Raw genomic sequence first — 15680 nt, forward strand, 5'->3', positions numbered from 1 at the left:
AAGTGAAATGATGATAAGCAAATCCAGTTTCCCCATAAGAATTAATATAAAGGGGTAGGGGGTTAGGTTCCAGGGAAATATTTTTTTGCCGGACAAAAGGCATTATATACATTTTTAAACAAGCAATTTAATACAGGTATAAGTTTTAAACAATTCAATACTACAGTCATCACTGCTGAGTATGAAGCTTGGTTGAGGTGGTGGAGTCAGAGTGGAAGAGGGTGGATTGTTTGGCTTCTCCTTTTGCTGAACTTTCTGAACTCGAAAAAACACATCTAGAGATTGTTTTGCTTTCCTTTTTTTTTTCCTTGGTAAATTTCTTTATAGCAAGTCATTAGATGACCAACTCCCCGAATCACTTTGGAGCTGTGTTCCCTGTCAGGGTCATCATCACTCAGGATTTGCAAGCCAGCCTTAACCTGCCTCTTCTCTCCCCCCGCCTCCCCCCCCCCGCCCTTTACTCCGCATGCTGTGTCCTCCCCCCTCCCCGCAGCCATCAGCTGCTTTGTGGCGTTCAGGAGGGAGGAGCCAGGACTTGGTGCACAGGCTCCCCTTGCCTCCTGAATGCTGCAAACCAGCTGATTGCCGTGGGCAGGAGGCGGGGGGAGCAGGGAAAAGGTGCTGATCCATGTGGTCTGCTGGTGGGCGGGAGGCATAGGGGAGCTGCCAGCTGTGGACAAAGCTGGCAGCCAAATGACGTTCTAGCAGAACATTGCACAACTTTAAACGGAGTATCTTTTGTAATGAAGCAGGGACGTAAGATCAAAACAACGTTAAGCAAGAGGATGTTAAGTGGGGAGTTACTGTATTTGCTATAATTCCACTTTGATTTTCTTAAATCAGGTATCTTACCATTTTGATAATACTTTTCATCATATAGAATGTCTAGACTTTTTAGATAATATACAGACTAATGCTATTAAGTTTGTCAGCGCTTGCCATAGTTTGCTCCCACAGCTGTGGCTGATTTACTGATGTAATTTAAAAAATAGCATTTTTTTTTTTTAGACACTTTAAAGAAGGCTGTTTTTCTGTCTTAGATGGTGGCCATGCAAAGAGATGTCTTCTTCTGGAAGCTGGTTTCACATGGTGGCTTAGATTTTCCCATCTTTGTATCTAGCACCATTTGAAATCAGTGTTCTAGGAGTAAGAATTACAACATGGGAAAAGAAGATCCAAGAAGCAGCTTGCTAACTTCATCAAATGGGTCAACTCTTCAGGTTAGTTTTAGACTGAGTGGCAAGTTTTGAAGCATCCCTTGTTTGTCAGTTTAGTTAGCTATTGGATTTGTAACAGTCACATTTAGGGTTGTTGCAAGGAAGAACTTCTTTGGAATGTATTTTTACCCAAGTAAGGATGAGCATAATGGGTGGGATCCACAAAGGTACTTACTGATTTCAATAGGAGTTAAGTGCATTAGTTACCTTAGTGGATCCTCATCCTTCAAAGTGTCCACAGTGAAAACACTTATCAGGTTGTGTGAAGACTGAAGAGTGATTAGTACTGTATCTAGATAAGCAATATGGGAAGCTTAAGTGACTGGTATGATGGGTAATTTCATATATCCATTAGTGCCATAATAAATCATGGCATTTTAGCGCCTGCTTTTCAGTAGTGATAAAGTCAATGGGAGCTGCAGGTGCTTATCTGGGACTGTAGGTACTCAGCACCTCTGAAATTCTGACCCCTTCTCTTACCAGTAGGTGGTGGAAGCTTGTGTACTGAATATCAGGCTATTTTCTTGAGAAAGATGTTACCGTTTAAAAAACAAAAAATCAAGGATTACTTATTTCTAGTAGCTCCTGTTACAAGTAAAGCCATAACCCTCCCATATTTAATGCAGACCACTGAAGATACTGCGTTCTACGGTAGGCAAGTTTCTTCAAACTGACTACGTTTCAGAGGCTTTTGTGGCATGTCCAGAAGCATCCAGTCAGACCATTGGTACAGCAGTTTTTTTTCAAACAGACCCGTTGGCTGTGACCTAGAGGACTCCCCTCCTTTCAGCTGGGAAAACATCTCTTACACAGGCTGACCGATCTCTCTTGGTGTTCAGAGTTTGTTTTTGTCTAGCACCATTTGAAATCGGTTATGATGTAGGGGGAAAAGCAACACTAATGGAAACTCACTTTTTCCCCTCTCCACAAGCACCTATATTCACATCACGGAGGTCCCAGAATGCTTTCAGCAAAAGTGTCATCTTGCTCCGTAAGTGTGTGTATTAATGTAATACTTGTGCTTGTATTCTGTTGAACTGGTAGGAATAGTTTCAATGAAGGGTCCTGTGTTTGGGTCACACATAGGGTAGTGCAGATTCTTCCTATTCAGTGGACAAGGAGGCGCAGGGGGGGTGAGTGGGTGTGTGTGTGTGTATACACACATATATATAAAAAACCACCCTCCCCCACTTTCTTGGTGACTTACATTCAGCAAGCCAGTAAAACAGCTATTTGTCTTTCAACTGTGGGTGACCTACTTTGATTTAATTTTTCTTTTAAATCAAGATAGTATTGGCCTCTGGCTCACGTAAAGACTGACAGGTGCAAGCATGGTTTACTTTCACTCCTCCAGTCCAGTTTCCATCATCTTTAGTAACTGACAGTTAAATTTATATTTGAATATAGCTCCCCTGATAGATTAATACTTGCAATAACTTGTGTTTAGATTGAATATTTCAAATGTTAAAGTTAAGTTTGAAGTTAAAAGTTAAAATTGAATATTACTTCATGCAGTTTTAATTTACCTACTGGATGGTGATACTTTGCATCCCTGTAAGTCTAAAGTGAGCATAGTATAAAATATGTATGGAGTAGAGCTATGCAAGTAACTCATTTTTTGATTTATGACAACCCAAAATAGTATTTTTTTTCCCCAGCACGATGATTGATGAACTGGATCAAACACTTTTCATTATTTTAAAAGTAAAATTGAAATGGCAAAATCTGAAATAAGTCAGACTAGTAGTCACATAGCATGCTGCTTATTAAAAATCAAAGGAGAATGAGTGACAAACACTTCACTTAAAAATCATCACTTTATTAAGAATACAAGACAAATCCTTCTTGTGTTCATAAACTGAACATTAATAGTATTAAATAAGGAATATAGTTAAAATCACACTGTAGCATTTTACAATTGCCTTGCATTTTAAATAGCTCCCCCCCGCCCCCTTAATGCTGAAAGGCACTATATAACAATCCAATGATTGATATAATAGGCATTTCTAATATACCCTGTAGTTAAAAAGCAATTCCTGGAATTAACAATTTTACCCCCAGTCTAACAATGTTTTCTTATACACATTGTGAATAGTCCCACTATGTAAATCTTTGCAGGACCAGGGTCCTAGCTGTTAAAGCTTTTTTGATAAGCAAAATGATTAGTAGACATTTTGGGCAACATTCACAAAAGGATGTATGCATCTAACTGCCACTTTAGGCAACTAAAGCCTAAACCCCAGAACGGTGTCTCAACCAGGAAAAGGGAGATGGTTCTCTAACTCATCTGTGGGGCCCTATCAGGTAAGCATGCTCAAACCTTGCCTGCTGGATCAAGGCCCTATAGATGAGCTTGCACAAAATGACTAGAGGACAGGGAAGAGGGGACAGATTTTCCTTCCAACTTTTAGCCCAGTGAATAGGGTACTCACTTGGGAGACCCATGGTTCAAGTCCCCCCTCCACCTGAGGAAGAGAAGGGATTTGAACAGGGATCTGCCACTGCTCAGTGAGTGCCCTAGCCATGTGGTAGGAGTCTTTCAGTATCTCTTGTTGAAACCTGTTCCACTGTGAATAATTTTAAGAGTCACTGGAGCAGATGCCTCTCTCTTAAGTGCATGCTCCCTTTTGCTGGACCAATGTAGAAGCTGTTGTATGATGGATAAATGTTGACTGAGCGTATGCAAGCTTGAGCAACACCCCAGGCTTCTTGCAAAAACAGTGTAGGTACTTTACCCCCCAGGATTCACAGCAGGGAGGTACCAATCTCAGAGAGGGGTAGAGCTTAGCACATATGCCTTGGCTTTGTACCACCTATTGGCTACCTTATGCAAGGAGCATCTTAAAAACATGCTGGTTTTTGTGAATCCCATGCTCTGGCTTCTGACTCTCCCAATTCATTGCACAGCCAGCCTAGACTTCGTGAATTCCAGTGATTTTCTAGGCACCAAAAAGTTGTTGTGAATCTAGCCCTTCCTTGTTAAGCATGCCCCACAGAATATTACTGTTTGATATTGTGCTAGGGGATCATAATTATTCAAACAAATGTTTCTGATCAGAAATGTTAAAAGTACTAATACAAATATATACATCCATATCACACAGAACAATGAATATCTGAAATAAAAAAAACGGACTTAAATTGCATCCACTTCCTTCTGTGGGAAAGTGAACCTGTAAACAGAACTGCCTACATGGTCTGTGGTAAAAGAAAAAGGGTTGGTTTATTAGCTTTGCCACACATGGCTATGAGATAAACAGATCATGACAGTTTTCATAATGATACACATTTAGAGTTATAGCTGCTGAGTTCAATCCAAGCTTCAATTCAGAGCACACCATATGGGAAAGTATATGATTTCAGATATGCACCAAGACCCCCAACTCCAGTAGGAAATCCCCTGTCCAAGATCCCTAATGTAATAATTTTTTTGAGCTGTTTCAGCTGACAAGTGTTTGCTGGTCCTTCAGCAAGGGGGGAAAAAAAGTCTGTCCTCATCCAACTTCCACCTCAAGATTGTATTTATATTGCAATTAAAAGAGTGTATGTGCCAGCACTTTGTCCAGTTGTTTGTATCTTCCATTACCTCCAGTGGGAAGCCTTCATTATCTAGCAAGTCTGAGGCGCAAAAAATGTTTCTGATGTGGTCACTCTCTTAATTCCCCATTCAAGGTGGTCCTTTGCAATCTTAACTGGGACAGAATTACTACCCAGACTCCCCATGTTGCCCACCAAGACCAATTAATTGCCTTAAGAGGAAGGTTACAAAAACCTGGTTTAGATGCACAGTATATCCAAAAGCAGTGGACAGCAAGAGAAGTAGTTTAGTTTCATATTTAGTACTTGCAAAAATAAAGGGAATGATGTGCAAAACTTACGTTATGAAAATTAAACTAGGTACCATATCTTTCAGTAGGTAGTCACCTTCCTCAAATAGAGGTAGGTAAATTTAAACAATATGGCCACTAATGCAACATAAATCATATCAAGAACCTACCACGCACTCTCCCATTGCCTAGTCTCTTCTGGAAGCAGGAGGATGCTGCAAGGCAGAGAAAGAAGGCAGCTGGCATAATGCCCTGAATGCAGAGTTTTAGTATTCCAGGCTGCTGTGACAAGGCTATGGGCACAAAGCTTTGTATAAGTTAATTTCACACAGACAAGTGAGCTAAAAGGGATGGTACTGGTATACATTCTGGCTTTGTGCCTTAGTAAAGATGCAGTAGATGTCTACAGCAGTCAATCACAAAAGGAGAAGAAAAATCTAAGATGAAAGCATCTTCAATTCTGGTGAAAGTAGGTGCTAAATATTCCACTACAGAAATATAGTGCAAATGCAGTCCTTTTTCCATCTGTGAAAGAATTCTTTCAGCACTGCTCCTTCCCCTCCAATCAATCAAGTTTTACACAAGGTGTATTCAGCAGTAGGTGAAGTGGAGACATGTTTCCTGCAAAAACAAGAATTAGAATTTTTATTTTTCATGTAATCTCATTTGTTTTAATTGGTAATTTAGCATATTTCTTCCTGTTAACAACAAAACTGGCGATATTTTCCAAGTCATCTTTTCTATTACTTCAGAGACATACTGGCTGCTGGTACACTTATAAAAAGTTAAAATGCAAATAGGCTCCTATGACGTTGGGGTGTTTTGTTTTTTTTTTAAACTAAAGCAGTTATCAAGCTGTTAACATCCTGCATTTCTGCTCTCCTGAAATGCTTGTTATATATGGATTATTTTGGTTGAAGAGATTGTCACAATGTTGGTAACTACAGAACACTAACGCTGTTTATTTTACAATTAGTTAGGAATCCCATGCTCCTGAGAAGTCACTTCCTTAAGCATATTTAGGACTGTTGGAGACATGTGAACCAGTGGCATAAATTAAGAACCAAAAGCTGCATGGCTGTAAGGGATGTAATTTGTAGTCCAGACTATCCAACTTGAAACTAGATACCTAAAATTTATCAGTTACAATACAGAAGAGAGTTTAACCTTAATTTTTTTTTTAACTGAATATCCTCCTAATAAACTTTTTGGAAGCAGCCAGGATTGAGATGTTAGATCTCCAGTCCATTACCACCACCTTCTTGGAAGCCATACTGAAGGATTTGAGACTGGGATAAAGGGAAACTCTGGTTTCAAAGGACTTGTTATCTCTGCATGTAAAACTGTCCAGCATTGGGATTGTCCAGCACTCAAGTGCACACCCCTTCCAGAGTGTAAACCCAAAATTGTATTGTTTTGTCTTGCACTGCACTAATATATATTAGTGTTAAAAAACACTGCCAGAACTTTGTCACCACTGAGCACAGTGAACAGCAGCACGTTGGTCCCTTGTTCTGATAGGTTTGAAATATAACTGATTATTTTGAAATAAACATTTTGACTCAACTGAGGTGTAAGAATAACCACAATTGTTGCCAATTATACAGGTCCACCAGGTTTATCAATTAAAGTACAGTAGAACCTCAGTTATGAACTTGGGAATGGAGGTTGTTCATAACTGAAATGTTTGTAACTCTGAACAAAATGTTATGGTTCTTTCTAAAGTTTACAACTGAACATTGGCTTAATACAGCTTTGAAACTTTCCTATGCAAAAGGAAAAATGCTGCTCTTAACCATCTTAATTCAAATGTAACAAGCATAGAAACAGTTTCCTTACCAAGTCAAAACTTTTTAGACTTTCTATTTTTAGTAGTTTACTAAAAACTTTAACACTTTTTTTGTTTCGAAGAGGATGGTGATTAATTGTTCTCCATGTCCACTGAAGGTGGACAAGTAGCAATGGGCTTAATCTGTACCTAAGGAAGATTTAGATTGGCTATTAGGAAAGACTTTCTAACTATAAAGGATAGTTAAGCACTAGAATAGACTTCTAAGGGAAGTTGTGGAATCCCCATCATAAGAGGCTTTTGAGAACAGACAGGACAAAACTGTCAAGGATGGTCTAGTTGTACTGGTCCTGCCTTGGTGAGGGGGCTGGACTAGATGACCTCTTGCAGTCTCTTCCAGCCCTACATTGTTATGATTACTTCCTTGTAATAACTAAAGAGTATTTTATGAAAATTTTACTGAAAAACTTAAGCCACTAGTATTTTAAAATGAAAATCTGAAATATTTCATGCATGCCTTTAAAAAAAACCACTTTAAACCAAACTGCATCTGATAGGGACCACTGTACATCACCAGGTTTGAAGTGACAATATTTCTCCTTTATCAAAAGGAGGTTAACACATGAGAATGAATTAGTCCAAAAAATACATACCATACAGGAAGACCTATGAAAGTAACTTGTGGTCTTCACCCAATACATAGCAGTTACATACCACATTTCCCTTGGAAATATGAATAAGGCATCTAATTTGGACATTTTCAAGTGGAAAGGAAGTTTAAACAAACTATACCTTTTAATGTTTCAATTAATTCTTTAATGCAGATACTTCAATTTAATCTGGTGCTTTAGCCTTTAACATGCATGCTTCTTGGCCGTTTTCATCGGTTTGGTATGAGCTGAACAGCAGAGGAGGGGGAAGTCTAATTGATTAATATTCTCTATGCATGGTGAGTTAAGCCCAAGGGAGTGGAGGAAAGAGGGAAATAGCTGGTGAGATTATTTTTACAGGAGCCTTAAGTTTAGAAATTGAATACAGAGATTGGTGCCTGCAGCGATTTCCAAAATAAGCTCTAGTCTATATCTAATATTGGAGCCAAAACAGTCTGTTGAATGGTCTCCATTTTCAAATCTCCCTGCCCTTCACAGAAGACAAGTGGGAGCATAAACCTCATTTTGATTTGTTAAAAATTAACCTGGCTCTTGCACTTAAAAAGTGTCAAAGGTTCATGGAGTATAGTTAATGAAAAAAGCACATGGTGTGCTAATGCTCTGGATCCAGCAAAGCACTTAAAGGTAAATTCTGAAGTCAACCGTACTATTCACCTGCTTAAAGTTGGGCATGTGTTTAAGTGCTTTGCTGACATGAGGCTTAAGCCCTGTATTTTGTTCTTTACATCCCTTTGAGTTTCTCTACACTAAATATTTTTGAAAGTATGTTCTGTCCCCAACCCCCTCCCCCCCATAAGATTCTAACAAATGCTTATCACCATCGTAAAAAATAAATAACTTGTCCTAGAAAGTGGACCTCATGAAAAGTGTATGCAAGGTATTAAAGAGGAAACTCCTCATGAATTCAGTTAGGCTCCAGTCCTTACCTGAGAACTACATGGATGCAGGGCCCACTGTTCTCAGAGCAAGGTCAGGTTCTAATGTTCACTTTTTTTTTTTAAATTTACAAAAACTACTTCTGCCACTATACAGGTTTGCTAGGAATCTATACAAATGAAATGTCAAACATTTGTATTTATTGGGTAGTTTCAAAATGTAAACACTATACATCTTTTTTCTATACTACCTACTGTTTTGTATTATGAATAGTATGAAAGTATTGTATAAAATAAAAATTGAACGTTACACACGTGTGCATGCTGTTTTAGCTTTCCCTTGTGTTGTGGGTGTGCAGGGGGATTTAATTTACCTGTTAAACATTTATTCAAATGGATTCTTGATGAGATAAAATAGATATTTTTGAGGAACAGACAGACATGAAAAATAAAGTATTTTGAATGGACAAGCAATGGGTCTTACAGATTCTTCCCTACTGATGTCAGCTGCCCTGGAGGCAGCAGAGTAACAAAACCTGATGAGGATGGCACAAGCGTGTGCTACCATCTAAATTACTGGGGGAAAAACTGGTGTGCTTCTGAGCAGGGCACAGGCATATTCCTTCCACAAGAAAATTATTGTATTCCTAGGGTCCTGTGTCAGAACTAAGCCTACCTCAGAATGGCCATATTTAGTCAAACTAGCGGTCCATCTAGCCCAGTGCCAAATGCTAGCGATCCATCTAGTGGCCAGTGCCAAATGCTTCATGGGGAATGAACAGAACAGGGCAATTTAATAGTGATCCACCCCCTGTTGTTCAGTCCCAGCTTCTGACAGTTGAAAGTTTAGGGATGCCCAGAGCGTGGGGTTGTGTCCCTCACCATTGTGGCTAATAGCCATTGATGGACATCTCCATTAACTTAATTCTTTCTTGAACCCAGTTATACTTTTGGCCTTCATGATGTCCCCTGACAACGAGTTCCACAGGTCGTCTGTTGTACTCCCTTACTAGTTTTCAACCGGCTGCCTATTAATTTAATCAGGTGACTCCTAGTTCTCATGTTATGTGCAGGGGTGAACACTTTCTCCTCACCAGTCATAATTTTGTAGATCATATTCCCCCACCCCCAGCTGGGTCTTTTCCAAGCTGACTAGTCCCAGTCTTAATCTCTCCTCATACAGAAGCTGCTCCATCCCCCTCATCATCCTTTGTTGCCCTTTGCTATAGTTTTACAATTTTAAGTATCTTTTTAAGATGGATGACCAGAACTGCATGCATCCTTCCATGTGTGGGTGTACCATGGATTTATGTAGTGGCATTATGAGCTTAAATGCCTTACTATATGGGAAAAGGCCATGTGCAGTCTTTAAGGTTAATTCACAGCTTTATATGGGTAATTATCAGAGCCAAGTGAGAACAGGTTCAACACTGAATTTGTAAAAGTAGATTAAAAGCTAGAATTTTTCATAGGTTAGTGAATACAAAGGCTAATGAAAGCTCAAGTAGCTACCGTACTGGCTTATGCAAAAAGGAAAGGTATCAGGAAGCTGACAAACAAGCACAAGGAACAGGTGTAGACTTACCTTTTCTGTGAAAAAATTTTCTTATAGACCAAAGTTACTATCAGCATCACTGCAGCGATTACAATTACTTGAAAGGAAAAAAAAAAAACTGGGTGACAAGTCACTGTTAGCTCAAGAACACACCCATGATTAACGAACGTCACAGGTTTAGAAATGAAGTTCATGATGCTTTTTAGCAATGCACGTGTTCAACCACAATACAATCTCCCCCCACCTCTGAATCTTTAATCAAAGTATTAAATATTCAGTGCTCAAAGGAACACACAGCTAGTGAACTTATCTCAGGGGAGAGGAAAAAGCAGACCCAAAATGGTAAAGCTGCACCCATTGCATTACAGGGAGCTTCACTGGCATTCTCTCTTTTTTTAAGAATTGCTGTGAACACCTTATCACAACCACCCTTGAAGGGGTTAAGGTGGCTCAGAAGGGACTAATTAACCTGTTAGGCTGCATGGGACTTGGTTGACAAGCACTAATTGAAGATAGTGCCCATCTGGTGGGAGTAGGTGGGGCTTGTATAAAGCCAGGAAGGGCAAGCAAAAGGGCTGTAATGTAGAAGTTTGTAGTTAGTGAAGACAGAAGGTGGAAACTCACGGAAGTAGAAGCCCAAGACCTAGGCTCTGAGGGAAGGGTTTACTCAGAAGCGTGGTGGAGAAGAAAGCCAGCAGAGGGCAGTGTAGGAAGCAGCCCATGGAAATGGCAGTAAGAGTTGAGATGGTGCAGACCTTGGCTCCTGATTGTAGGGTCCCTGAGCTAGAAGCTGTAGTAGTGGGAGGGCCTGGGTTTCCTTACCAGCTACTGGGAGTGGCACAATCTTGAATCAAAAGACTGCCTGGAATGACACCTGGTCTGGTGACTTTGTTAACGTGAAAGGGGAAAGCTGTATAGTGATCTGGCTGGAGAGCCAAACAATGGAGAGGAAGCACTGAGTCCTAGAGACCAAGAGGGATGGTGCTTAATCAAGTGATGGAAGGGAATGTCAGCCTCAGCAGAGTTAATCCCCAGCTGCAACCACAAGGGGTAAGTAAACCTTGTGACTATGCCTAATGCTGCTTGTTAAAATAACCATGCTCTAGGGTGGCCAGAGAGTTGTGGCACTGAAGTAAGAATGCCAGAGAGTCCAAGAGAGGATCTTTTTGTTTTAAGCAGTCCACAAAATTTAAAAGTTGAAAACCAAGTACTAAAGAGGGAGGGAGAGGAGAAAAACCTTTTGTAAGATGGGGGAGGCCCAGCTTGTTCATGATGGACCTATTATTGCCTAATTATAGTTCCAACAAAACCCAACAGGTTCCAATACAAAGCCAAAAATGTGCTTCAAATTCTTTGCAGAATTTAACAAAAAAAAATTTGCTCTGATTTTTATTACATAGATGACAAACAAGAAAAACCCCACTTTACATTAAAACTATGATTTATAGCAGTTGATGCTAATACACCTGATCAGTTTTTTCAGGAACTTTACAGCACTGCAAAGGAGTATGCAAGTAATTCAGTAAGAGAAACTCCCAAATCACTGTACGTTCCTGCAGTCATGTACAACGAATTGAAATAGAAGTAAAACACTGATTTTATACAGTGACGCTTATTTTATATTTCATGTATCTCATTTGGTGTTAATAAAGTACTTACCACAAAGAAGAATTATGATGTACACACCTAGAACAAAAAAGGGTGAATTCAATTTAAGAGCATGAATGGTAATTATACAAGGAGGTGTACATGTATTATTCTCTACTGGACTGTCTCCAAGAAAATCCAGCATAAGTGTTAAATTAGGACAAGAACCAATTAAAAATAAAAAACATACTGAATAGTCTTCCAAGTACTGTGTCTAGATAAATAAAATCTAATAGAAGGCTAATTTATATAATAAAACTCTCAAATAGAAAGGGATTAGCCATGTCTCACCCCAAACTCTTTAAACAATGTGCATTAACAATACCTCTTTAATGAGAAAGTGTCCCCAAGTGACAACTTCCTGAATCCCAGATAGCATTCGGGTGTCAGACATATTTGGAATATGCATTTTTTTTTGCAAAATGTTTTTTTAGAATTTATCACATTTATACTTACTTAGTCTACATTCTGGAATTACAGGCTCCCATTTAAATTTATCAGTGCAATGAATCTTAGGTTCACCAGGCATTGTGTAGGCTGCATAACATTCAATTGTAACATGATCTCCAACAACATAATGAGGTTTTGCTCCAGACTTTACTCTTCCATGAGAGATGACCAGGTCTGGACAAACCCCTGAAGATGAAAAAGTGAAACACACACTTGTTAAAACAAAGTAATACAAAACCCAAGTGCAAATGAGATTAGGCTTCCCATTTTAAAAATATTTCCTTTCACATGCATTTTAAAATACATACCCCATTGAATCTTTCTGCTACTTTTAAGATGTTTGGTTAGAACCAAATATTTCAGAGCACCTGTTCCGTACCTTACTCAACATTTTTCATGTTTGTCTACTTTGCACCGATTTACTGAAGGAGTGGAAAACAGCCACATTATGTAGACAGGAATCTTACAGTCTCATGGACCTGTTTATTTCCAGTGATTTACTATTATTTATGTATAGGCATTTATACAATGCTTATCCTACCAAATGAGCTAATGAGAGGCACTGGAAGAGTTAAAATAGCCATCCAACCAACAGTCTGAAAGCCCCTCACACAGTGTGGAGCTAATCTTCATCAACAGAGAAAGTATTAGGACAGAAAAAGGCTCAAAAACTGTATTAATAAAGCTGTTTGTCATGTCACTTAAGGAGCTCTATTAAGAGTTCATTCCCCTCCAATATGAAGAATGCAGCATGCACTCCCCTTGTGGGGAGTGCATTCTTTGGTGCTCTTGGCATTGGTGCTTTACGAAAGATCAGAGAAAGACAGCAGAGACAGAGCTGGTGTGAAAGTTCCACTTAAATGAAAATTAAACTCCACATACTAAATATTGCATTTTACTCAGAGGGCATCTATTAATTGTTGGTACATTAGTCCTCATCTTATATAAAATCACATTAGAGCAACAGTTACCAATAAAGCCAAACAAAACTTCAGTTGTACCTGTGCTATGCCCCACCCTTTAAAATAGTTTTCATATTTAAAAAACAATTTAAAAAAATCTGTAACCTCCCATTCCACACCTGTATACATCAAGGTGCTTCAGATGATAAAGCAACAGACAGATCTGCAGTGCTCCTGTGAACAAAAGCCCTTTGCCTCAGATTTAAGAGGACAAGAAAGCACATGGTTTTAGAACCTCTAAGATAGTCACTCAGTCCATTTAAAAAGGTAAAATGTTAACTCCACCCTCAGTACAGAATCTTTATTTACCTTGTAAGAGAAAGTTTCCTTGTGCCTAGACTCTGCAAAAGCAACATCTGTGCTAATGCATGTGCCTCTGAAGCAGGAACATGACAGTCTTATCTAGACTTATTTAGGCAAGTTTGTACAGGGGGATCCCACACAGTTTCCTTTGCAGTGAACAGTCATTGATTTTGCACCATCAGGCAAGACATAATTCACCTCGCAGGTCAAGATAATAATAGCATCTCCAGTGACATACTGAGGTTTCGATGGAAGCATTTTTCCATTTGGGAACTGTGGAGCGCCACAGACACTTGGAGGTACTGTAGTAAAAATAAAGGGGTGACATGCCCTGGACTCAGATTTATTTTAAATAATTTAATGACTCAACAATATTTATCATGTCTGGCCAAGGACATACATCCCAGAAGCTGGGCAACTATCATTCACAGGACAGCTTGATGTACTGTCCTTTGGCAAGGGCAGTGTAGGGAATAACTACCAATCTCTCCCAAAGAGCTAATGTTCTAAGAGACATAACAGAACATGCAAGCAGATTACTTGCCTGATTTTCTGCTAAGCATATTAGAAGGGCCTCCTAAGGAGAAGGAGCTGGTCTGGCAAGACAAGAAGGGTGGTCTATAGGTAGGATATAGAGATAGTTGCTAGAGAGGCAGTCACACGGAACATCAAGGCTAACAAATGAAAAAAGGACAGGTAAGCAAGGGACAACTGTGTACAGCCTTAGAAGTTAAGACTAACTTGTACCTGATGTGGTGGAAAAGGGGTGAAGATTTCTTGTCCTAAAGATCTCGTCCTCCCCATAGACAATGCAGATGCTACACAAAGGTCTGTCCTCTTGGCTTCTGTGGGATTCTCCAAGGCAGTCTCTGGGCCCACACATGCAGCCAGACATACGTTAGAGCCTATCTTGAGCCTAGCAGTGGCTATTGAGACACCACCAGTGTACTACTCTCCTGGTCTAACCACCACCTCCTCCTCATCCAGGCAAAGATCAGAGGCTTCCTCCTTCCACCAAAGTAGTGAACAACCACAGCTAGTATGCCCCTAAAGACTCCTGAACTCCTCTAGGTTTTAAACTTTCACAGTCACACACATGCAAGGCCAAGCTGCCAATGAGTTAGTACATCTAACGTCCACTGTCACTGATGCCTTGGCCCCAAGCTGCTCAATTCTCCACCACTATCGCCACTGTTCACAGATGAACTATGGCAGATAAAGCACACTAATGAATACAATATTTTGAATGCACCTGCCAGCAGCATTGGCTCTTACACGACTATGTCACTGCAGTGAAGGCAGCAAAAAGAGCATTCTATTCTGCCATCAGAGAGTCAATATCAGCGAGCAAAGCTATTTCACATAGCCCTCGGGTTACTCAGCCCAGACATCAGACCCAAGCATTGACCATTACCAAGAACTCTCAGCTTACTTCACTGATAATCAGTCAAGCTTAACTGGGAAAGACAAATCCATCCCTGACCAGATCATATTATCCACTCCACAACTCAACAGCACGACTCCACCATGTATGCCATAGCTCAGGAAACCCTAAAAAAATATTTAAACCACAAGCTGTGAAATGGGTCCATGGCCTTCCTGCCTAGTAAAAGCCAGTAGGGAACTACAGCCACTACTTCTCTCTGAGAAGTACTATTTCCATAATCACCAAGCCCCTTGCAAAACAGTAGCTTCCCAATCCTCAAGAAGCCATAACTGGACCCTGAAAAACTCTTCAACATCCCATTCTTGGGCAAAGTAACTTAGAAAATAATAGCTACTGCGTACATTTAAGGATAATCAAAACCTTAAACTCCCCCCTCAATGCAGAAACCCTAATGGCTGACAATTAAAAGCTATTTATCTTAAACTTGAGTTTAATAGTAATGTTGCTTCTGCAGATTCTAGGCACTAGGAAACATCTGTGTTAATGCACATGCCTGTGAAGCAACAGCGGAAAGGACCATGACATTCTTATCTAGACTTACACTGACAAATTTGTACAGGAGGATCCCACACATTGTTTCCTTTGCAGTGACTAGTCATAGATTTTGCACCATCGGGCAAGACACCATTCGCCTCGCAGATCAAGTTAATACCATTTCCAGTGACATATTGAGGTTCTGATGGAAGCATTTTTCCATTTGGGAACTGTGGAGCACTGCAGACACTTTGAGGTACTGTAGTAAAAAATAAATAAAAAGAAAAGGAGTACTTGTGGCACCTCAGAGACTAACCAATTTATCTGAGCATGCATACTGTGGAAACTGCAGAAGACATTATATACACAGAGACCATGAAACAATACCTCCTCCCACCCCACTCTCCTGCTGGTAATAGCTTATCTAAAGTGACCATCAAGTTGGGCCATTTCCAGCACAAAT

General features: G+C 39.8%; 1 protein-coding gene across 10 annotated transcripts in view; it reads right to left on the reverse strand.

Moving 5' to 3' along the window:
* Window positions 1-3015: 3015 nt before the first annotated feature.
* LOC102932699 (C4b-binding protein alpha chain) overlaps window positions 3016-15680 on the reverse strand; it is a 40202-nt gene continuing 27537 nt past the window's right edge. For 4 of the 10 annotated variants that reach the window (XM_043533503.1, XM_037884784.2, XM_043533507.1 and 1 more), the window contains 5 exons: window positions 15285-15476; window positions 12038-12217; window positions 11594-11620; window positions 9965-10031; window positions 3016-5665 (listed from right to left, as the gene is read on the reverse strand). In XM_043533503.1, coding sequence (XP_043389438.1) covers window positions 5614-5665; window positions 9965-10031; window positions 11594-11620; window positions 12038-12217; window positions 15285-15476 — 518 coding nt within the window. In that variant the 3' untranslated portion in view covers window positions 3016-5613. Of the gene's footprint in view, window positions 5666-7625; window positions 7732-9964; window positions 10032-11593; window positions 11621-12037; window positions 12218-13302; window positions 13599-15284; window positions 15477-15680 lie in introns of those variants that run through there. The other 6 variants (XM_043533509.1, XM_043533505.1, XM_043533508.1 and 3 more) reach the window with 3 other exon arrangements.

Source organism: Chelonia mydas, chromosome 21, assembly GCF_015237465.2.
Source record: "Chelonia mydas isolate rCheMyd1 chromosome 21, rCheMyd1.pri.v2, whole genome shotgun sequence".
NCBI classification, from domain to species: Eukaryota; Metazoa; Chordata; order Testudines; family Cheloniidae; genus Chelonia; species Chelonia mydas.